Here is a 23,259-nt window from a genome sequence, read left to right as displayed (position 1 = left end):
GAGCCCCGCGCCCACTCCGTTCCCTCGCCCCGGCTCCTGCGCTCTCGGCGGTTCCTCCCCTCGAGTATTCGCCGGCCCCGCACCGCCGGGGCGCAGTAGCGCTCAGCCTCCCCGTCTCCAAGAGCGCGCGCGCGGCGTCAGGACGCCCCGACCCGCGCGGCTCCCTGGCTGAACGCCCGCGCAGAGCGACCCCAAACGATGCCGCGGGGCGCCCCGGAGCGCACGCACTCCGGGCCCGGGCGCCCGTGGCGGGGAATGGCCAGCAAAACTTCCCGCAGCTCCGATAGAGCCAAGCCCCGGCGACGCCCAGGCTCCCGGGAAGGCAACGGAGCGGGGCCGGGGCGCTCCCCGAGGGGACCCTGCCTCTGGGGGCCCCAGCGCAAGGCCGCGCACGGTCGCCGGGGCGCCCCGCAGGGCGCTCCCCGCCCACCCCCCCGCCGCGCGTCTATTTGGGGCTCAGCCCGCGGCCCCGGGGGATGCTGGGACTTGTAGTCCCTCCCCCGCCCCAGGCGCCGCCGCGACCCGGTAGGCGGACTACATTGCCCAGGGAGCTCCCCGGCCTATATAAGGCGCCGGCAGCCGCTTCCCGGCGCAGTAAGCATGTGCCTGGGCTGCTGAGCCGCTTCCTCGGGCTGGCCGGGGCGGGCGGCGAGCGGAGGCGAGGCGGAGGTGGCGGGGAGGAGCGCGCCGAGCGAGGAGCGGCGAGGGCTGGCCTCGGTGCTAGCGGAACGCGCTCGCCCCGCAGACATGGGCTCGGTCTGCGGCCGCTGACCGGGTCCTCGTGCCGGCTCGCCGGAGCGCCGCGGCTCCCCGGGCACCAGGTAGCGCGGGGTGGGCGGAGGTCCGCGGGGCGTGGGCCTGGACCCCCGCGCGCACAAGTTTTCGCCCCGCTGCCGGGGAGTTCTGGTGGGCTTGTGCGCGCTCGGCGTGCACGTGGGGGCTTTTTGGCTGTTATTTCGTGGGAGTCTTGAAGGGCCCCCGGTGCCCTGGACCCCGGTGCGTGGCTCGGGGGGCTCCCCGCTCTGGGCCGGGACGGCGCCCCTCCGCCCCGAGCAGGGCACTGAGGCAGCAGCTGCAGGAAATAGTTGTGCGTGTGTGTGTGTGTGTGTTTTCGGAGGGGGCCGTGGGGGTGTCCTACGCGAGGCAGCCAGCTTCCTAAAACTGCCGCGCGCCCCTGGGGAGCGTTTTCAGAGGCGGACGAGCGCGCAGCTCTGCCCCGCGGGGATGCGGGGTTCGCGTCTCGGCCTCGGCGCGGGGAAGCGAGTGCCTGGCCGGGGTGGGGGGCTCCGGACGCTTCCGCGCGTGGGACCCCCGCGCGCCCCGAGTTGGCGCGGGGCCGTGCGGTCCTGCCCCGTGGGCGCTCCCCAATGCCTGCGCGCTCGGGGTCTTCCCGGGGAAGGGGGCGTTCCTGGGGGAGCGCTGCCCGCGGGGTCTCACGCTCCGCCCTCTGTCTTTCCAGGGTGTAGGCGCTGACCGCGGAGGAGCAGAGCCGCACCGCTGGCTGCGCGTGTTCTGGCCGCTCGGTGCCTGACCTGGGTCAGGTGAGTGCTGCGGGGCCGGGGTGAGTTTTAGGAGGTGGGGCGTGGGGAGGTCACGGTCGCCGCTTTGGGGCTGGGGACGCTCCGGAGGGGGCGGCGTGGCCCGGGCGGCGCTGGCGGCTTCCCTTTGCAAGGGTGCCGTGCGCTTCGTCTGCGGAGAGATGTAACCCAAAATTAACTGCCTCTTGCAAAAATAGTGCCTTTCCCCGTCGCTGTGCGTGTGTGTGTGTGCGCGCGCGCGCTCCACCAGAGTGGGCTGGACCGCAAGAACGGAGAGCGGCTGCGGGCGAATTGAGAGTTAGAGCTTGAAAAGAGGAAGTTCCTTCTGGAAGCAAAACACTGCGGCCGGCCGGCCGGGGGCCCTGGCCCAAGCCCCCCGCTGGCCCGGGACCCGCGGCCCCGTGGTGGGTGGGAGCTGCGGGCCGGCGGGTTTGTGTGTCCACACGACAGCGCCCGTGTTTTCCCCAAAATGGTCAGCCTGCGAGCCCGGGAGAGAGGGAGGTTTCTCCCGGCGTTTTCTCCTGCTCTGGGTCCCGGCGGGGTCGAGGGCTGCGGAGACGCCGTGTAGGTGGCTGGGTCTCACCAGCGTCTTGAACCTTCCTTCCAAATATTTAGCCGTTCCCTGGGCTACAATCTTTGGGCTTCGCTAATTAGGAAACAAAAGCCAGACGCTTCGTTATGGTGGGGCAGGGCTTTTGTTTCCTGCCGATAAGATCTTCAGGGGTCCTGGTGCAGCCAGGGTGCAGTGGGCGCCCGAGTTCTGGCTCCTCCTTGGAGTCCTCTTGTTTACGGCTGTGCCGGCCCTCCCGGGGCTCCACATGGGGTCCGGTTTCTGCCTTCAGACCACGACGGGCTGGAGAAAAAACTGGCCCCTCCACTCTTGTCGCACTGGTTGCTAAAAATAGCTGGGAGTAAGGCTTTGAGTACTTGTGGGCCAGGCCCAGGGCCATTCCTCAGCGAGATCCTGTAAGTCCAGGTGAAGAAGCAGGTGCAGAGGGCAGGCCCGGGTCTGGCGGCCAGTGGGGGAGGGCAGCAGGACCACTGCTGTGCCCCTCACCAGCCCTGAGGGGGGAGGGGAGAATGGTGAACAACTGCCCCGGTGAAATGACTGGCGTATGTCCACCCGTGATGCAATCACAGCTTTGGCCCTTGGTGAGAAGGAAGTGATGTGGCCAGAGACCTGGGTTTGAGGATGCGTTGGGTGCTAGGCTGAGTTCTGTTTGGAGAGCTACAGGTTGAAAGCCTGCACGGGGAGAGTGAAAGGAGACAGCAGACCCGTCAGGAGTGCTGCAGGGGTTCCGTGTCTGGCTGGCCTGCCGTCGAAGTGCACCCTGGGGTCGGAGCGCTGCTTCTGTCTCTGCTTGCTCTGGGCCCCTGGTGTGGCGCGGTTTCCAGGGATTCCTTCGTGTGTGTGTGTGTGTGTGTGTGCATTGCACACAGTCTGATCTGCACTTGGCTCAAATCACAGCAGAAAATCCCATCAAGGCTTCTGTCTGACGGGGCAGGGCAAGTCCCGTTCTCTGAGTGGCTCCGGCCTCTGGGAGCCTTGGGCAGACGGTGGAGTCACTCCTTAGCACGGTGGGGCTGCCCTCGGGAAGCACTGGCTGCTGTGTTTCAGGGGTGAGACGGAGTGTCTCAGTGCCCTTGAGAAAGACCTGTAGTCTCCGAGGGAGACAGGACGGGAAGGGAGCCTGCAGCCCGGTGGTGGCCCCGCAGCTCCTGTGTCGTGAGCTCATGGAAATTCTATCTGATTCGTTCACAGGCAGCTCTTAAGAAACAAACTGAGTCAAACACACACCAAATATGAACAACAGGAAAAACCACCAAAATAATGCTGGGCCTGAAGTTAGGTTTCTGGGTCAGGCTGTCCTTGGGCACATCTAATTAAGGAGTGTGCACAAGGCCGGTGTCCCATCTCATTTGCTGTTGGTTTCATCTTTTCAGACGGTTCACGTTGCATCTGCAGGCTGTCTGAACCAGAAGTGCTATGCTTTTCAAGTTCATTTCTGCTGTTTCAGAGTCTGGCCTGCCTGCTTTGATGAGTGCAGCTGAGGCTTGAAGTCAGTGACACAAGTAGTGTCGCTGTTAAGATTCCTTCTGATTGTCACCGTGTCTGAGGGGTGCGCTGATGAGGGTGTACGCCGCGGTAGCTAGCGCCTGTTGAATATGGGGATTTCCCGAATTGCCCACAGTTGAAGGCCGCTGGGCGGTTGCTGTGTTTGACTGACCCCAGTGCCTGTCAGTGTTGCTGAAATACAGATGCAGGTTTTTTTTTTTTTTTTGTTTGTTTTTTTTTTAAGGTTTATTTGTTTATTATTTGAAAGGCAGAGCTATGGAGAGGCAGAGGCAGAGAGACAGAGAGAAAGCTCTTCCATCCACTGGTTCATTCCCCAAATGGCTGCAACGGCCAGAGATGGGCCGATCTGAAGCCAGGAGCTTCTTCCGGTCTCCCATGTGGGTGCAGGGGCCTAAGGACTTGGACCATCTTCTGCTTTCGCAGGCCATAGCAGGGAGCTGGATTAGAAGTGGAGTAGCCAGGACTTGAACTGGTGCCCATATGAGATGCTGGCACTGCAGGTGGTGGCCTTACCCACTATGCCACAGTGCCGCCCCACCCCCTTTTAAAAAAATTATTTTATTCCTTGCAAAGAGTTACAGAGAGAAGTAGAGACAGAGAGAGGGAGGTCTTCCATCCATTGGTTACTCCCCAAGTGGCCACAATGGCCAGAGCTGGGCCAATCTGAAGCCAGGAGCCAGGACCATCTTCCGAGTCTCCCATGTCAGTGTAGGGGTCCAAGGACCTGGGCCATCCTCTGCTGCTTTCCCAGGCTCATTACGGAGCTGGATTGGAAGTGGAACAGCCAAGACTCAAACTGGCACCCATAGGGGATGCCAGTGCTGCAGGTCGGAGCCTTAAGCCACTGTGCCACAGCGCCGGCCCTCAGGTGTTTCATTCCTTGTGCAGCACATCCCTGGGGCACCTGCTCTGGGCCAAGCGGTGTTCTGAGTGCTGGGGAAGCTGCAGGGGCCACAGTCCTGTTCTTCCCTGGGGACTGGCCAGTCTGAATAACCAAGGGGTCTGACAGGTATGAGGGTGAGGGGGACACAAGACAACCAGTGTGGGCGTGGAGGTGGCCAGGCAGGAGCCTTGTGTGCTGCTGGAGGGGACGTGAGAGGGTGCAGCTGCGGTGTGTGTGGCATGGTGAGTCTTCAGAAAGCTAAACAGGGCTGACATGGGATCTGGCTCCTCCCCTGGAAACCACGTGCCCCAGAGAGTCGAGGGCAGGGACTTGAACGTGTGCATTGGTCACGGTGACCCAGAGGTGGGAGCTGCCCCTGTGTGCAGACGGGTGAGGGAAGCAGCAGGTGGACTGGGCACACCTGGTGTGGTGGCCCTGAACAGGAAGGACGTTCTGACCGTGCTCCCCCCGGGGAGGCCTTGAGAGCACGGTGCTGAGCGGCGTGGGCTGGGTGCAGAGGCTGCTCAGCAGTAATGCTGCCTGCACAGGGAGCCGTGAACGTGCGCGTGTGCGGAGATGGAAGGGAGCGTGGTGGGCGGACGAGCTGTTGAGTGGGTACACAGTGCGAGGGGAGACGCGGGAGAAAGGTCTGGAGATGGCTGCACACACAGTCCATGAGCTTTTTCCTTGTGGTGGTAAAGATGGAGTTGTTTGTTTGCAAGGCAGAGTTACAGAGAGAAACTGAGAGAGCTCTTCCGTCTGTTGGTTCACTCCCCAGATGGCTGTGATGGCTGGGGCTTGGTCAGGCAGGAGCCAGCAGCTTCCTCCAGGTCTCCCACGTGGGTGCAGGGGCCCAAGCACTCCGGCCATCGCCTGCTGCTTTCCCAGGTGCATTACGAGGGTGCTGGCTGGAGTAGCAGGTGGCACATAGTTAGCCCACTATCCCAGAATGCCAGGCCCATTGTGCGTGAGCTTAATGCTGCTGAACTGTACGCTCACAGGCAGTCAGGCATGTGTGTGTGTATTTCATCGCAGGAAAAAAAATGAGCAGCAACAGCAGAACAGGGTGGTACAGCAGAGGTAAGGGGTTGGGAGCCGGGATGTGTCCTGGAGCGGAAATCTGAAGCAGGGGAGCCAGGCACATACCAGGGGTTCAGCGTGTTCCAGGTGTGCAGAGCAGTGAGTGCAAATGCCCTGGGCTGGGAGTGGGCGGCACTGAGGGCCCTGGGCTGGGAGTGGGCGGCACTGAGGGCCCTGGGCTGGGAGTGGGCGGCACCCTGGAAGCCAGGGTGGCTGCGGCTGGGGGAAGAATCGGTGTCCAGGCTCGAAGCGCCAGGTTCTGCAGGTTAGTGGTTGGCCTGTGATTTGTGAGCCCACAAGGGCAGCTCAGCGCGTGTTTCTCCATCACCGAGCTCCGTGAGCCTTTCTGAAGGGGAAGCTGAGGCTGGCAGGTGCGCAGACCCGGCGGAAGCTGGCGGGGCACAACCCACATGTCCAGACTGTCCGGGTCCTCACCGGCCTCACCTGGGGTCGAATTCGCGTCAGTCGCAGAAGTCTCTGATAGGCAGGTGAAGTTGCGGTTGGTTTGGACAAACTCTGAGACCCTAGTGACAGTCCTGGGGCTTTAAGGTCAGCTTTCCGAGCCCTGCTGCCACTGGCCATGTGTCTGGCCAGGTTTTAAGGTAATGCCAGCAGAGGCCTCCTGCTGTCTCCCACATCCTTGGAGACATCTACAAAACAGATTTCCCCATACACGCGCTGACCCCTTCACGTGTGCGAACGGAACCCTCAGCTTGTGTGGCCGCATCGGGAGGCACCAGACACTAGGAGTGAGGATAAGACAAGACACAGAAGTGGTGTCCCTGGGCCCAGGGCCAGGGTCCCGGGCTTTCCCTCTGTGTGCTCCCGTACAGGTGCGGTGTGTTTGAATTTCATCCAGGGGCCGTGCACTGCCTCCCATACTTGACCTTTTCTGCCCGGTCTTACCCACGGATTCTTGCTAGCCTGTGGACACCTGCGTTCTGGTGTTGCTGAAGCTGTGGGTGCGCCTGATGGGATTTCACCCGAGGATGACACAGATGGATCACTGGGGCAACCAAGGCCCAGGGTGGGTTTCACAGCCATCGCGCAGCAGGGGTTTTCCGTCTCGTTTACGTTGTTCCTGTAAGAAGGCTGAGTGGAGACAGCCCTCTGTGCCGGTCGGCTGCCTGCAGAGGAAAGCCTTGTAATCCTCTCCCGAAGCAGACCTTGTTCCGTGTGTTCCCAGGAGGCAGTGGGGCGGGCACTCCCCTCTGGTGTTTGTACTTGACCAAGAGATTCAGGCACAGCGGTTGCGAGCCTGGCAGGGTGAGCCGCTCGTCCCTCGGTGTTCCGCGGACACCATGTGTCGCCAGGCTCCTTCCCGCCTTAGCCCTGTGGCGCACTTCTTTAGTATTTGAGTTTGCGTCTTTAGGTTTGGGATTTTTTTTTAAGTGTTGGCACATTACAATTGCCTGCCACAGCTGTAGAAGAAGTGCAACACATTTCCCTTTTAAGATTATTTATTTATTTTGAAAGGCAGAGTTAGAGAGGGAGAGAGATCTTCATCCTCTGGTTCATTCCCCAGATGGCTACAGTGGCCAGGGCTGGGCGTGGCCAAAGCTAGGAGCCAGGAGCTTCTCCCACATGGTTACAGGGGCACAAGCACGTGGGCCGTCTCCCCCTACTTTCCCTAGGCTATTAGCAGAGAGCTGGATTGGCAATGAAGTAACCAGGACACCAGATGCTGCCCTTACAGGAAGCTGGCGTCACAGGTGGCAGCTGTACCTGCTACGCCACAGTGCTGGCCCCCTACAGAATTTTTTTGAGCATGTGTTCAGACATCTGCATAAAAATGCATACAAGTATTTTATGTACAGTTAGTTACACGTGTATTTAACAGTTTTTTTGGGGACCCAAATGAGGTTTATTGCAGATGGCTTGTGTCTTAGTTTGTGTGTTTCTTGTACACTTCTTTTGTCTGTGCACTTTTTCGGTCATTGAAGAAGCTGGGGGTTAGATTGCTGCATAGCTTGGACTTGGTTGCTTGCACTGATGTGTTCAGTGTATCCTCCGTCTCCTCTGTGGTCCTCATTTGGTGGTCAGACGGAGAGGCTTCGTCAGGGTCAGGTTCCATTTTCTGCCCAGGTTCACTGTGGGAACATATCTCAGGAGCGTGTGGGTGTCGGGAGGTCTCCCCCAGGGGTGCCAGTGACCTCCTTGCTCACCGCCGTGATCCTGAAGTTCGCACGTGCACGCCCCTCGTGCCTCGTCCATCAGCGAAGCTGTGTGAGAAGCCTGCTCTTGCTTTTTGATCACCGTGGAGTGCGGTTTGTACGGAAGAGGGAGCAGCGCAGGACTCTGCCCTGTGCTTTGCCAGCTTCGGTTTCTTGGCTTGCTGCTGGTGCGGCTTTCACCTGGGGACCCGTGGCAGGGTCCGGGCACGTGATTGGAGAGGAAGAGCCGCCGGCACCCAGGCTGCCTTCCTGCAGAGCGCCCGGTGCAGTGTCGGCACTGCCACTGTGGGAGGGCCTGCACCCGAGGCCGGCAGGGGTGTGGGCTCAGGGCTCCGTGAATGCTGGGCTTACACATTGCGGGTCTCCGTGTAGCATTCCGCCCTGAGGGCGACATCGCCTGCTGTGGTCAGCGGGTAGGTGTGAGGCTGTCCACACAGCCCCGGGCGTCTTTGGCGGTGCTCTCGCTCTCTGTGTGATGGAGATGCTCCAGGCTTGTCCCAGCCCAGCCTGTTCTCCGAGAGGTCCTCTGGCTGCTGGGCGGGAGCCGCTGTTCACAGACCTGGGCCACGCGCTCTCCTGTCCTCGTCTTACGGGGGAGAACGCAACTCCAAATGAAGAGAACTTACAGACGGAACGTTGCCTTTTTTTTTTTTTTTTTTTGACAGGCAGAGTGGACAGTGAGAGAGAGAGACAGAAAGGTCTTCCTTTGCCGTTGGTTCACCCTCCAATGGCCGCCGCGGCCAGCGCACCGCGCTGTTCCGATGGCAGGAGCCAGGTACTTATCCTGGTCTCCCATGGGGTGCAGGGCCCAAGCACCTGGGCCATCCTCCACTGCCCTCTCTGGCCACAGCAGAGAGCTGGCCTGGAAGAGGGGCAACCGGGACAGAACCCGGCGCCCCAACCGGGACTAGAACCCGGTGTGCCGGCGCCACTAGGCAGAGGATTAGCCTAGTAAGCCGTGGCGCCGGCCGGAACATTGCTTTTTTAAAGATTTATTTATGTATTTGAGTGGCAGAGCTAGAGAGAGAGAGATCGTCCATCTCTCTGGGTTCACTCCCCAAATGGCTGTGATGGCTGAGGCTGGGCCAGTCTGAAGCCAGGAGCTTCATGCAGGTCTCCCATGTGGGTGCAGGGCCCAAGCACTTGGGCCATCTCCTGCTGCTTTCCCAGGCGCATCAGCAGGGAGCTGGATCGGAAGTGGAGCAGCCAGGACTCAAATTGGTGTCCTTGTGGGATGCCAGTGTCACAGGGGGAGGCATAACCTACTCCACCACAGCTCTGGCCCCTGAACATTTTTAGTGAAGCGATTCCAAACCACAGTGGATGTATCCTCATCCTTTAATAAAGAATTCTGAACATAATCTTAACTTAAAAAAAATAATTGGTCCGTGTGTTAGCCTGTGGGTGCTTGCACAGGGGCACCTGTGTCCTCCCCGAATCAGCAAGAATGTCCCTCTAGTTCTGCAGCTGTGTTGTCAGGCTCACGCACCCTCCAGAGGCCCTGAGATCAGTTTGTTGGCCTTGCTAGATTCTTTCAAAGAAATCTGTTTTATTGAGGCAGAACAGATAACATCAAAGTGTGCTGTGCACATCCAGGTAGAGTGTCCCACCTCTGAAATGCTTGTACCAGTGGTGTTGGGGGTTTCGGATGTTTTAGGGTTTTGGAATATTTGCATTTCATGAGACACCCTGGAAATGAGCGAGGACGTGGAATTTATTTAAGCTTCATGTACACCTCGTAACAGGGCCTGGAGGTCACTTTATCCGGTACTTTAATGATTCTGTGTGTGCGACTGAGTTACATGGTGTGCACTTTTCTAGTTGTGACATCATGCTGACTCTGAAAAAGTTTGAGATTCTTGGAGTTTCGGGTCTGGGATTAGGGAGGCTCAGATGATGGTGAAGAATGGTACATAGCAACAGATCTCCTCCCTCCCCCGTCCTCTGTCTCACACGTACACTCTCGGGGTGAGCGCTGGGTTTAGTCACTGTTGTTTATAAACCGAATTGCAGTGAAAAGTTGGACCCTCTTCTGCATCTGTCCCCATGTGCTCCTGAGTGGCATTACTGGCCCTGTGGCTATTGTGTCCTCTCCGGCCCCATCTGAGACCCATGGGGCAGAATCTGTGTTTTAGCAGCGTCTCCAGGGAGCTGATTCACACCTGAGCCAAGGGTTTACCTGCCGCAGGCTGCCTGTCTCTGGCTTGAGTGGCTGTAGAGAGACAGGTAGAGACCAAGAGCTGCACCTGCGCCTGCTCAGGGATGGGAGGTTGTAGATGGATGCCAGAGGCAGCCTCCTGGAATCGGGTGTGGAGTGTGTGTTAGGAAGCCGCTCAGTGGCTCAGCTCCCTGACAGCCTCATGCTGTGTGGCTCCCCAGGAGGAGGAGGGCACAGGAAGACCATGGCGGCTTGTGGGTTGCTCCGTGTTCTGCGTGTCCCCACTTTGGGAAGTGATTTTTGTTTTGAAGCAACAGCTGAAGAGCATGTTGGACACGTATATCTGCATTGCACAAACTGAAGCCACTCCCCGACGGGCGTGGATCTGTTAGTGCACACGTGTGCACACGCCTGTCCACATGTATGTGTCACCATGCCACGCCTGCTGCACCCCCCGCACCGCTCGGCCGTCGGGCCATCTGTGTCTTGGGGCCCCACCCGGTGCTTCCATTCCAGCAGCTAAGGCCCCTGCTTCTGTTGCCCTCGTGGGACCTTTTACATTTTTTGAACCTGTGGGGTCACCTGTCCCCAGGAGCCGCCCCCAGAGTATTTGGTGAGTGAGGTAATTTGTGCGAAGTCTGGTCCTGCTTAGGAGGTAGTCAGAAGCCTCTGGGGTGGAGACCCCTCTCCTGTGTCAGTCTTTCCTGAACTGGCCGAAAGCCAGCAGGGCCCCTCTGTGTGGAGAGCAGGGTGAGGGCCACGTGGCCTCTGGGTGTCCCTTGAGCTGTGGCCAGGGAACGCTCTCTGGGGTGCCAGCTGTGCCACACTGCTGAATGGTGTTCAGCCCTGAGGCTGTGCTGGCTTACCCAGCGAGCCCTGGGGTAGGCACACCTGAGTGCCAGCACTGATGTCCTGTTGGACGTGCACAGAGCCAGGAGCGCTCGTCTCTTAGCTCTTCTGTGGGCCGGGCATAGAAAGGCCAGCTGCAGGTCATCGCCACCACGCTGTGTAGCACTGGACGCCCGCGGAAGGTCTTAGAAATGAAGTCTGAGCGCATCCTGTGCCCGTGGCGCTGGTTCCCAGCCAGGGCCCGACTGTGCCCTTCAGGGGACGTTTCTGGTTGCCACATCTCGGGATTGGGCTGGGGGTGCTTCTGGCATCAGTGGCGGGGAGGGCCCCCGGAACTCTGCCCCCAGTGTCGGGACGCCAAGGCTGGGAAACCCTGAGCTGGAGTCGCTTCCCTGGGCCTGGGGAGGCTTTGAGCTCCCTGAGGATGTCGCACCTGCTGTGTGGGCAGAGGGGGGTCTGGGCTGACGTAAACGTTTCATCAGCGTAATCCCAGCCTCCCACTTACCCACAAGCACTGACCTCGGTGTCTGGGGCCCCGTGGTCCAGCGTGGTGGCTGATGGGCTGTGTGACTGCTGGGATATCTGTGTACCCCGGGCCGGTGGGTGCTGGCACCTGCAGGGTGAGGGATTTGGGGTGTGTGCCCCCCAGTACTGGTTGTCTGGCCACAGTGGTGGGTTTGTGTTCCTTCAGCCTCGGGGAGCAGGAGACGAGCAGAGGTCAGTGTGGGCATCTTGAGAAGAATCTGTGTCGGTTGTGCACCTGTCACTCAGCAGGCGAGTCGTGGAGGGCGAGCAGGTGTGTGTGTGTGTGTGGGGGGGGGGGTTGATGAGCAGTGTTTCCACCAGAATCACTCTGAGCTTGCATCGACACCTGCTGTTTTAGAGTCGGGACCTCTGACTGCGAGTGAAAGCGGAACGTGACTGCAGAAGGGCCTTTGTGTTGGCATCGGGGACGTGCGTCTGAGGGCGGCCGGGGAGCCACGATGGGGCGAGGGGGCTGGGTGTGCGCGTGTGTACACATGTATGTGCGTGCGTGCACAGGCATGTTGGGGAGGGCTGGCGGCGTGTCCAGGCTGTTCCACTGTGCAGTGGATCTCACCACGTGTCTGCCCAAAGCCAAGCTGCGGTGGTGACCGGCAGTGCCCGGGGACAGGGCCGAGGACGCCGTGCAGAGCGCTCTCCTCCCTCTGGAGCGTGCCCGGGGTTCCTGCCCGTGTCGGCAGCCATGTTACCATATATGTCCCGGGCACGGGTGTCCTCCTGGGGCTCGTGCTCCCCTTGGCCCCAGGCCAGTGGCTCGTCCTCCTGGGCATGCTCCGAGGTTCCTTGCCTCGTGGTTTGCCCGGCACCTTCGCCCCTCTACCTGGGACTGCTTGACCTGGAAGTGAGGCCTGGCCTTGTTGTCTCAGCCCCTGTCCACGGGTTCAGGGGCGGCAGCTGCGGCTGCACGCAGCTCTGGAGTGGTTCAGCCTTTGTTTGTGAGCCCCTGAACTTTAAAAGAGGCTTTTCCGGTGCTGCTGGTTTTAAAGCAAGCTGCAACAAAACCAGCCCTGGAGGGCTTCGGCCAGGGCACTTTGGTGCTGGGCTGGAGGTGGCGTGGACGGGCTTTCCCGATGCAAGGCGGCCCGTCGCAGTGCATGGTGCTCGGCGGTGCAGGGGCGGAGCCTGGTGGCTGCAGGGTCCACGGGAGCAGCTGTCCTGCCCCGCTGTGCCCGGAGGTTCTGGTTTGGTGGGGAGCGGCGAGGAGGATGTTGTGCAGGTCGGTGCTGATGGAAGGAAAAGACGTCCCCTCCTGCATCCTTTCTCTACAGCTGATCCTGCGCTGACCGGGAGCCCTGAGAGGACGAGGGGCTGATGGGAGTGGATGTCGAGCAGAGGAGGAGGTGGAACAGCCCTGGGGGACAGCAGGCTTCCTGTGTCCTCCCTGGGGGCTAAAGAAGCGGGACTTGTCTCAGAGAGAGAGAGAGAGCGAGCGAGCCAGCAAGAGAGAGAGCTCCCATCCACCGGCTCACTCCGCGAGCTGCCTGCCACGGCCGGGGGTCCCAAAGCCAGGAGCCCATCCCAGGTCTCCCACGTGGGCGACAGGAGCCCAGTTACCTCAGCCTTCATTGCTGGCTTCCCCGTCTGCGGCAGCAGGGTGCTGGAGTAAGGGGGAGCCGGAATCCCGCCCGGGCACTGTGCTGTGAGGCACAGGGGTTCCCTCCCGGCCCTTAGCTGCTAGGTGCCCCTGCTTCTCTCTTTTCTCTCACTGAATGCTCAGCACAACTGTCATTCCCATTCTACAGATGAGGACACTGAGGCCCGCAAAGAGGAAGTCGCAAGCACAGGTGGCTGTCTCACGCTGGCTTCTCTCATCCCCGGCCCTGCCTGTGCTTGACCTGGAGGTCACTTCCTGTTTCTCGCCCTCGCCAGGGCTCCTCCTGCCTCCGGGCCTTCGCATTGCCTGCAATGCTTCTTCCGACTGATGTGTTTGCTACTGCCTTGACTTTGAGGTCCTAGCTTAAATGTCTCACCTATTTTTCTTTCTGACCAGCTAAAATTAAGTTGTCGCCCAGTCATGTCATGCAGTTCTGATGCTTGGGGTTTATGTAACCACTGTCTGATTTGCTTGCTGGTTCGTCTCTCTGGTTGGCTGGTTTATTCTCGGAGTGCCTCAGCGCAGCGTAGCTGTCACCGGAGCGGGACCTGGCCCGTCTGGCTTTGACCTGTGTCCCCGGCACCTGGGGCGGTGGTGGCACCTGGTGTCAGCGCACGCGTCCACAGGCAGGGTTCTAGTCTGGACGCCCTCTCTCTGAAGCCCTGGCTGCTGAGGTGTGTGTGCTGCATTTTCGTCCTGTTGTGTCTGACATGCGTCTGCTCAGTGACAGCCCCAGGATCTCAGCCGGTGCCAGAGCCAATCAGAATCAAACAAAAGTGTACACTCGCAAAGGCGAGGGTCTCAGGAGCTCTGGACGTAGCCACAGCCGCGCACTCAGGTGGCTGGGAGGTGCACCCCTATGTATTTACCGTGTTAGAGACAAAATGAGACCTTGTTCCACAGTTAAGGCGGCCACAGTTTTTATGAACAGAAGCTTAGCGAGGAGAGAGAGTTCCTTCTTGAGGGGAGGCCAGCAGGATGCACCTTGCGCCTCTGCTTTGCGTCTTGCGCCCTCTGGAAAACTCTGTGTGCGCCTGGCCGATGCCGAGGCCCTGGTGCTGCTGGGAAAACTTCTTTGACCTTGCAGGTTCCCTGACGGGGTCCTGGGAGCCTGGTGGAGAGCCGCTGGCTCTGAGGTAGGGGAGCTGGAAGGTTGGCTGGTGGCGTGGAACGCTGGCGAGGGGGAAGTGGAAGGCTTACGTGGCAGGGTGCAGATGTCCCCGTGTGTGGGTTTCTAGCAGATCTTTCTGTTCCGAAATAAATGCATGGGGATGCTTTTCAATAGTTTTTGCAAAACAAAACTGCCTCCCAGCTAAAGCTCACCCTGAACGCAAAGGAACACTCAGAACTTGTCCCTGTTTTCCTGTTGAGCGAGATCGCCCTGGGGCGCCGAGCTTGTGCGGTGGGCTGGTCAGTGGGAGCTCCGTGTCCGAGATGGCCAGCTTCCTTCACGGCTGTCCCACTGGACCCGTGCTGGGGGTCCCCGTGGCTTCGGCCCCCCACTGCACTGTGCAGGGCAGGCCCAGTGAGGTAGCCTGGAAGCCGTTTGTCTTTGGCTCTGTTGTGGCTGGGGTTACAACGCTCGGAGGAAGGTCCCCAAAGTTGAGATCCCGTCGCATCCGCCAGCTTTGCGGTTTAAGAAGGGCGATTCCAGGTCAGGCCCTTTGTGTGCTCAGCATGTGATGGGAGGTGAGTGGAGCGGAGGCAGGCGTCGCGGGGGTCCTCAGTGCCTGTCCTCCCAGCTTGCAAGGCCTCACAAGGGTTGCACGGATTCCGGGAAGTCCCTGCCCAGCCCCACTGGCCAGCTGCGTTCCTCTTCATTAGACCAGCGGCAGTCTTTGTGGTGTGGGGACCAGTGACTGCGTGAAGATGGCCCCTGGTTTCCCCCAGACGTCCACTGCTTGTTGGGTCGTGTTGAGAGTTTAGGCTTTGCTGGCTTTTGGGTTCTGAATGTGTGTAGGCGAAACTCCAGAGTTGTTCTTTTAGAAAACAGGGTAATGCAATTAGTGAAGTGTACGCAAGAGAAGTCATGGATGCGAAAAATAACAGCCCATGAGTTTTGTGCAGCAGTCAACGCTTTTAGCAAAAATAAAGTAACAGACACAAACCCCAAGCCTGCTTGGCGCGGCCTGACAGGAAGCCGGCAGTTCTTTGGCTGTGGGCATGGCTGCGTCTGTCTGAACACCACGGCAGGGGAGGCTCTTGATCCCGAGTTGTTGAAGGGCCTGCCGCCGCCCGCCTCCCAGCGGGGCCAGGGTTTGAACTCTGATGTGCCTTCCGGGGGTCAGCCACCGCCTGCCTCGGCTCTTGGCGGGCCCCCGCATTTCCTGCCCTGTGTCCAGCTGTGCTGACCGATGAGAAGCACATTCCAAGTAGGGCACTGCCAGGGTAGGGGCGGAGGTGAGCGGACACAGAGAGGGAACGGAAGTGAAGGCTTCCATGAAGAATGCAGACGTGAGCAGCTGGGCAGGGCCTGGCCACGGGAGACCCAGGGTGGGGGTCAGTGAGCCCGGGGGGTTGTCACGAGGGAGCCGAGCTTGGGAGGACGAGCACACATGCTCTGTTTCTCGGTGTCGCCTCTTGTCACCACTCGCAAGCCGTTTTGGACGTGGGGAGAGCGTGGTCCACGGGACTAAAGTTGGGTTCCTTCCAGGGATAAGAGTTAGGGGTTTGGGGACGGGTGCTCGGTGCAGTGGGAAACCTGTGTCTCACATCAGAGTGCCTGGGTTAGAGTCCTGGCTCTGCACTGGATTCCAGGGTCTAGCTCATGTGTTCCCTGGGGCGCAGCAGGCCATGACTCACTTAGCTGGGTCTCTGCCACCCACATGGGAGACCCAGATTGAGCTCCCAGATGGGGCCTGGACTGGCCCTGGCTGTTGCAGGCATTTGAGGTTTCTGCTGAAAAGTTCGGTGTCCTTGCTCCAGACAAGTGTGTGTACAGAGTGTGGGGCATTCGGGCAGCAGGTAGGACCCCGGAGCTGCGTTCACCTGCTCCCCGTCCCAGGCTGGGTGTGGGGACTGCAATGCCTGTGGTCCTTGAGTTCAAGGGCTGTGGCGCGAGGAAGCAGCTGCAGGGCAGCAGTGTTAAGACAGCGCTAGTGGACCAGGGCTGGCCCGGTGCTTTGTGGAGATGTGCAGTGGGGACCTTGAGCCTAAGTGGCGACTTCTGGCTGGAGCTGTATCTGTGAGTGGAGTTGGCTGCAGCTGGGGGTGGGCGAGGAGCTGAGCGTCTCAGGCACCAGGCCCAGTGTTTGGTGCCCACAACTGCTAGGACTGGGCCGGGAGGAAGCCAGGAGCTGGGAATTCAGTCCGGTTCTCCCACGGGAGTGGGCTGGGAGCCATCTGCTTGAGCCATCATCTACCTCCCGGGGTGTGCCTTGGCAGGAGCTGGAATCAGGAGCTGAGCTAGGACTTGAACCCAGGCCCTGCGATACAGGACAGCTGAGTTGCAAGTGCTGTCTTAACCACTGCATTAGATGCCTGCCTTTCCCAGCTGCCTTTTTTTTTTTTTTTAATATTTATTTGATAGGCAGAGTTACCAGGAGGGTTGGGGGAGGAGAGATGGACACTGTTTCTCTGCCCAAATGGCTGCAATGGCGAGAGATGGGCTGGTCTGAAGCCAGGAGTCAGGAGCTTCTTCTGAGTCTCCCATCTGGGTACAGGGGCCCAAGCACTTGGGCCATCCTTTGCGCCTTTCCCAGGCCATCAGCAGGGAGCCAGATCAGAAGTGGAGCAGCTGCGACTCAAACCACCTGTATGGACTGCCACCCAAAAATGTCTTCTACAGATTTTTAATAAATGTTTTCCAATCTGGGATGCAATCAAGGTTTACACATTATAATATTTCGTTTGGTTCGGTGTCATTTTTTTTTTTATTTGACAGGTAGATCTACAGACAGTGAGAGAGAGAGAGAAAGGTCTTCCTTCCATTGGTTCACCCCCCAAATGGCTGCTATGGCTGGTGCTGCGCTGATCCGAAGCCAGGAGCCAGGTGTTCCTTCCTGGTCTCCCATGGGGTGCAGGGCCCAAGCACTTGGGCCAACCTCCACTGCCCTCCCGGGCCACAGCAGAGAGCTGGACTGGAAGAGGGGCAACCGGGACAGAATCCGGCGCCCTCATGGGAGGCTGGTGTCGCAGGTTGAGGATTAGCCAAGTGAGCCACGGCGCCAGCCCCGGTTTGGTGTCTTTTATCCTAGGTAGTCTTCCTGCCATTTTTAAGAAAAATGGGTCGGATTTATTTGGAGAGTGTGGGCCCATGGTATTGTAGAAGGGCCCACATGCTGGGTTTTGGGTTCCTCCCCTTTAAGCACTTGTGCGATGGCTGGCGGCTTTACCCACTATGCCACAGTGCCGGCCCTCCCAGGTGACTTTTAAATGGGTTCCTTTATAGAGATAACTAGCATTTAGGGATATGAGTATGCCAGCGACTGTACCAAGCACTTCTTTGTTTTCAAGTTGTTTTTATTTGATTTGAAAGAGCAGCAGAGACCAAGATAGACACAGAGACAGAGATCTTGCATCGTGGGTTCATTCCCCAGATGCTGGGAGACCACATCCGAGTCTGTGTCTCCCTTGTGGATGGCAGAGAGCCTCCAACTTGAGCCATCACTGTTACCTCCCAGGGTGTACACTAGCAGTAGGTGGGAACCTGGAGCAGAGCTGGGACCCACACGCCCACATTGTGATACTGGGGCCGGCGTCCCACGTGGAGCCTAGCTGCTCTGCCGAGTGCCCGCCCGCTGGTGCTTTCTTTTATTTTATTTGAGAGGCAGAGTTACACAGAGAGAGAGATAAAGCTCTCACATGCACTGGTTCGCTCCTCAAATTGCCGCAATAGTCAGAGCTGGGCCACTGCAAAGCCAGGAGCTTCTCTCTGGCCTCCCACGTGGGTGCACTTGGACCATCTTCCGCTTCTTTCCCTGGCCATAAGCAGAGAGCTGGATTGGAAGAGGAGCAGCCTGGATACGAACCGGTGCCCATGTGGGATGCTGGTGCCGCAGGCAGGCGGCCGCTTAGCCTACCTCGCCGCAGCACCGGCCCTCCTCGGGCTTTTTCAGTTACTTCATCTGCTGCTCACAGCAGCTCCAGGGAGTGTTGTTCCTGTTTTACAGAGGAGGCACGGGCAGCGGAGGGGCTGACGGCTGACGTGGTGGCTGGCCGTGGAGGCTGATAATGGAAGCTGAGGTGCAGAGGGCCAAGTGGGGCTGGAGCTGAGCCCGGCCTGTCGCCCCACGTGGCAGAGGGGCGCGTCAGCAGAGGCCTGTGTGTCACCAGTGCCCTGCAGTTTTGTGGCGCGTTGGCGCCAGCTGTTTTTTTCTCCTAGGTGGTACCCAGCCACTGTGTGAGTGACAGGCAAGCCCCGCCTTTGCAGGCACAAATGGCCCCTGATCAGATAAGGAGGCACCCCCACCCTGCTCCTGAGCCAGAGGAAGTGTCTGTGGCGGCCTCTCCCCCTCCCACCCTCCAGCCCAGAGGCCTTTGTTTTTCCTCCCAGGATGTCCCTGTTAATTGCACCAGGACCCTCCCCCACCCCCCCATCAAGCGGAGACCTGCAGAGGCCTCTAGCCTGCGGAAGCCTCGCCTGGACTTGTGGGCCAGAGTCTGTCCTCCCCACGCCTGTCCCCAGGTGTGTTACCTGGTGGAGGCTCACGAGCAGGGGGGCTGGCTGGCCTGTGTTTTGGGGAACATGTCCCATGTGGCTGCAGGCTGCCAGTTCACTCGTCCTGCCTATGTAATACGCAGATTGGGTCAAGAGAAGAGGTTTCGTTGTTTTATTTACAAAAGTGTTCTGTGACCATGGTAGAAAAGTTAGAGGATGGCACCGCGGAAGGATTAGAACTCAGAACCCTGCCTACAGAGGAGAGCCTACTCCCCGTCATGTCCTTGGGGTGAGGACCCACGCGGTTCACGTCTGGGCCCGTGTCCGGGTGGCTGCTGCGGACGGCTACACGGGCAGTCTCGTGGCTCTGGCCCTTCTGCTGGCCAACTGCGTAGGTCTTGGGCAGCTTCACCTCTTCGCACCTCGGTTTCCCAGCAGTGAAGTGGGCAGCGCGTGGTGCCTGCCTTGCTGTGGTCCCGAGTGTTCGGACAGAGGTCACTGTGAAGCCTTTTGCCCGGTGGTGCCGTGAGGGTGCCTGATAGACGAGAGTGGCTGCTCCTGGCCACGGAAGCCATGCAGACGCGTGCTGTGGGCGGTCAGCTGCGGGCCACGCCGGCATGTCTCGCCTTGTCTGCTGCCCTGTGTGCTTCTCCCGTGAATGGCCTGGGCTCTTTCAGTCAGGCATCTGGCATCCGCACGCGTCGTGGCCTGAGCAAGCCTGCGAGGAGACTGCCATGCTGGAGGTCGCCCTGGCCCCCGCGCTGAGCACCTGCCTGCCCTCTGCATTCCCCGCCGCCCCTCCTTCCTTCTGGGAGGCTGGCATGTGCAGACATCAGTCTGGTCCCACTCAGAATCCAAATTGATCTCCAGTAATTGGCTGCAGGAGTACACTGGCTTCCTAATTGTTTATGATAAAGCTTTTTAAAAAATTGTTATTTTTAATTTGAAAGGCAGAGCTGGAGAGAGTGAGATCGATGTTCCTTGCTGGTTTCTTCTCCACATGCCCTCACAGCCAGGGCTGGCTCAGGCGGAAGCCCGGAGCCTGGAACTCAGTCCAGTCTCCCCTATGGGTAGTGGGGACCCAGGTGTTTACGCCGTCACTTGCCGCCTCCTAGGGTGGGCATTAGTGGGAAGCGGAGCTGGGACTCAGACCCAGGCCCTGTGACTCAGGATGCAGCTGCCCCAGGGGGCGTCTTGAATGCTGTGCGCCAATACCTGCCCCGGTTACGCTTTTCAGCGTACGGAAAACACGAATGTCCCTTGATGTTGTCACCTGTACCTTCTTTGTGGCTGTGGTTTACAACACTGGGTGGCCATTAGGAAGAAGCTGTCTGGTTCCGGGGAGAGGACCTGGTGACCGACACGAGAGCAGAGCGGGCTGGCCGCACTGTGCCCCCGTGCACTGTTTCTTTGTCTCTCCCCGAGGTGCTGGCCGGGGTCTGTTCTGTGTTCTCAGTCGCTGTCCCTCTGGGTGACCGAGTCACGTGCGGTGGAACGCTCTCTGCCTCTCTGCCATGTCTGGGTGCCGTGGACGCGCAAGGGCGTCTCCTGAGCCGCTCCCGGCAGGGAACGCGGGTGCCGTGGGCATGCAGGGGCGTCTCCTGTGCCACTCCCGGCAGGGAACGTGGTTCCCATGGACGTGCAGGGGCATCTCCTGAGCCGCTCCCGGCAGGGGATGCGGGTGCCGTGGACGCGCAGGGGCGTCTCCTGAGCCGCTCCCAGCAGAGAACACGGGGTCTTCACGCTCGGCTCGCAGCAGCTTCCCCTCCTGCTCGGGCTTCCACGCTGGTCCCCGCTGAGGACCGCTTCCTTAGAGAGATGTGGCACCCGTGGAGCGGCTGGAGGAGAGGGAGTCCTCTGCACAGTGTCACAGCTTCTGCAGCTTGCCCGGTGGACGATGTCTAGAGGGGGTCTGGGGAGGGGCCCGGGGTTTGACGAAGTCTGTTTCAGATGGGTGTTGGGCAGACCCCGGGCAACCTCTGCGTCTCCCCCAGGTGTCTGGGAGCCGCCATCCGCAGCTGCACAGCCGGGCTGCGTCTCTGAGTCCGTGTTTAACGTCCTCCGTGTTTATGGCTGCAGCGAGAGCCGTTTGACCCGTGTCGGTGTTTTTGTTGCTCTTTGTGCGCGTGTTCAGTGACTCCTGGAGCGCCCTGACAAGCCGTGAGCTCCTGGCCGGGGCCTTGTTCTTGCCCTGATGCTGCGGGCTGTGCCAGCGGCTGCTCAGGCCTTCTGGCTCTGGAAGTTCGGGCGTGGAAGGAGGTTTGGGTGAGGCGTGTGCAGTTGCTGAGTTCTCTGGTGGTCGCTGGCATCTGGGGATTGGTCACCTTTGAGTGTGTTTGTCTTGGCGTTTGGTCCCGCAGCCCAGGCGTGGTGGCCTTGCCAGACCCGAGTCTGGTCCTAGGTGTTTCCTTCTGCCTCCCCATTCTGCGCGGGGACTAGAGGACGCGCACGTCTCCCAAGTCAGACTTTCAAGCGCCGTGTCGATCATGGTGGGGTTCTTGGCCGAGTTCACCGCCTTGGTGTTCCAGGGTCGTCAGTGAGTAGAGTCCGGTTCTGGGAGGCTGGTTAGAGACAGATGTTACTGTGCTTGGAATACCTGCAGTCGGACTCCGAGGCGGGTGTGGGCGCACGTGTCCTCCCTGCAAGTGCGACTGCTAAGAAGGGGTCCCCGGCCCGTGAGCTGGGCCAGCTCCTGGGACTGTCTGCACCCTCCCGCCATTGCTTTCCCGCTAACGATGTGCATGTTTTACTTTGTCTAGGACTTTCCGGAAAGACATGTCTGACAAAATGTCTAGTTTCCTGCACATCGGAGACATTTGTTCTCTGTACGCAGAGGGATCAACAAATGGATTCATTAGCACCTTGGGGTAAGAAAATGTGGCTTTTTTTTTTTTTAATGTGGCACGATTTGTTTCAGACATTGTAACAAGCTTAACAATTGTGATCCCCTCCCCCCAAGATAAAAATGCTGCCATTTTCCTCAGCATGTCCAAAGGCGGCAAAATCATAAATAGCAAATCTCGTGTTAGCCGAGTTTAGCCTCTTGCACTGGCAGAGGCTCCCCTCGGTCTGAAGGAGCCAAGCCCAGTCCTTAGGTCTCTGTTCATTCAGAGTCCCGTGCAGTTTGTTCTGTGTGGTGGGGGAGGTGCTGGGTGAGTGCGAGAGGAGGTGAGCGGAGCGTTTGCCCTGCCAGCCAAGGGCCTCTTAGCGGTCCCGGCTCCTCGCTCGCCACGGAAGCCAGGACCAGGCCTCCTGGGATGCTCGTGTCTCTCTGAAGCAGAGCCTTTCCCCTTCGGAGCTGCTGTGTGCAGTGGAAAGTGACAAACCGGGTGCGGCCCTGGACGTCGGCCCCGGCCTGCGTGTGGTGCTCGCCCCAGCCTCTGTCCACCTCTGAGGGGGAAGCTCTGTTGGATTTGTCTCCCCTCCTCGTCCCTCCTGTTGTCCAGAAGAGGAGGTGAGATGTGGGATGGCCCTCGGGGCAGGCAGGAGCCCCGTGGAGACCGGACAGCCCTCTCTAGCATGTCTCCATGCTGTGCCGGAAGGTGCACTTCGGCCCAGAGTGGCCTGGGTGCCTTGGCAGGAGCCGGTTTCTGAGACGTGGGGGGCAGGAAGGCTGCGGGCTCTCCCCGCACCCCCGTCGTCACAGCAGCCAGCTCCTCCTCTTGATGGTGGCCGTGTTGGAAGCGTAGTGGTTGGTGGCAGTTAGCCCAGCACTCCAGGGACTCAGGCTACGTCACCTGCAAGGAGTGAATTATTTCCCCTAGACGACCGTAGCTCAGTTAGACTGTACTGTCACCCTACGAATATTTTGTTTCAAGAAGTCCGCCTTGGCAGCCGGGTAAGCAGTCCCACCTCTTGTTTCCACCTCGGGCTTCTCCGCTCCATGAGCCCCTCACAGATTAGCTCTGGCTTTGCACACAGCCGCCGCCTCCTGCCTGGCCGCCCTGGCTGTCTGCCCTCGCCCTGCCCTGTCCCCGCGTCTGGCTCCTCCCCTGCCATCCCCGTGGTTGAATGCTGCCCTCTTGTATCTTTCAGCAGTGGCATCAGCAGTGATAAGTGGCAGTGGTAAGCGCCCCCTCGTGCCGTGGGTGTTCACGGTGTGCCCGGCACTGAGCTGTGTCTTTGGTCCTCTGCCCTAGTCCTCAGTTGGGGAGCACTGTTCTGGTTGCTGGACAAAGCTGGACCTGTGGGCTTCAGTGGGTGACACCACTTGCCCAGGGTGTCGTGGCTTGGGACACACAGGCCTCCGGGCCCGGGGGTCCAGACTGCCACCGTCCACAGGGCTGTCTCCCGCCCTGGCTTCCCAGAGCTACCCCTCACTGCGTGTCCACAGCTCCTGACTGGTGGCCCTGTCCAGCCTCACTCCCAGGTCTGTCGTGACCTCACGGCAGTGCCCTGCCAAGCCCCTGACACCCGGGTGCCTCTCTCCCTGCTTGCCTTTCTCCTGGTGCCAGCCCTGCTTCCTGGTGTCGGCCGCGAGTGTTGGAGGCGCGTCAGTGCCGAGCCCTGCTCTCCGTGGCAGCGTGCAGGCTGCTGGGTTGAGTCTGGGCTCTGATACTTCCTTCCTGTGCCTGGTCTGTGCCCTTGATTCAGGACAGCTGGTGTCAGATGCATTTGGAAGATTGCATGTGACCTCTGCTGCTGCTCTTTTTTTTTTTTTTTTTAAAGATTTATTTAATTGAAAGGCAGAGTTACACAGAGGCAGAGGCAGAGAGAGAGACAGAGGTCTTCTATCCGCTGGTTCACCCCCCGGATGGCTGTAAT

The 23,259-nt window shown here is 59.6% G+C and overlaps 1 protein-coding gene across 10 annotated transcripts in view; it reads left to right on the top strand.

Moving 5' to 3' along the window:
* The first annotated feature begins 591 nt into the window (after positions 1–591).
* The window catches only part of ITPR1 (inositol 1,4,5-trisphosphate receptor type 1), a 297,727-nt gene continuing 275,059 nt past the window's right edge, over positions 592–23,259 (top strand). For 6 of the 10 annotated variants that reach the window (XM_070050022.2, XM_070050021.2, XM_070050014.2 and 3 more), the window contains exons 1-3: positions 592–821; positions 1,460–1,541; positions 21,255–21,362. In XM_070050022.2, coding sequence (XP_069906123.1) covers positions 21,271–21,362 — 92 coding nt within the window. In that variant the 5' untranslated portion in view covers positions 592–821; positions 1,460–1,541; positions 21,255–21,270. Of the gene's footprint in view, positions 822–1,459; positions 1,562–21,254; positions 21,363–22,530; positions 22,561–23,259 lie in introns of all 10 variants that reach the window. The other 4 variants (XM_089305667.1, XM_089305665.1, XM_089305669.1 and 1 more) reach the window with 2 other exon arrangements.

This window comes from Oryctolagus cuniculus, chromosome 10 (genome assembly GCF_051225735.1).
Source record: "Oryctolagus cuniculus isolate XC-2025 breed Fujian yellow rabbit chromosome 10, ASM5122573v1, whole genome shotgun sequence".
NCBI classification, from domain to species: Eukaryota; Metazoa; Chordata; class Mammalia; order Lagomorpha; family Leporidae; genus Oryctolagus; species Oryctolagus cuniculus.
This window is presented reverse-complemented; position numbering and strand designations above follow the sequence as displayed.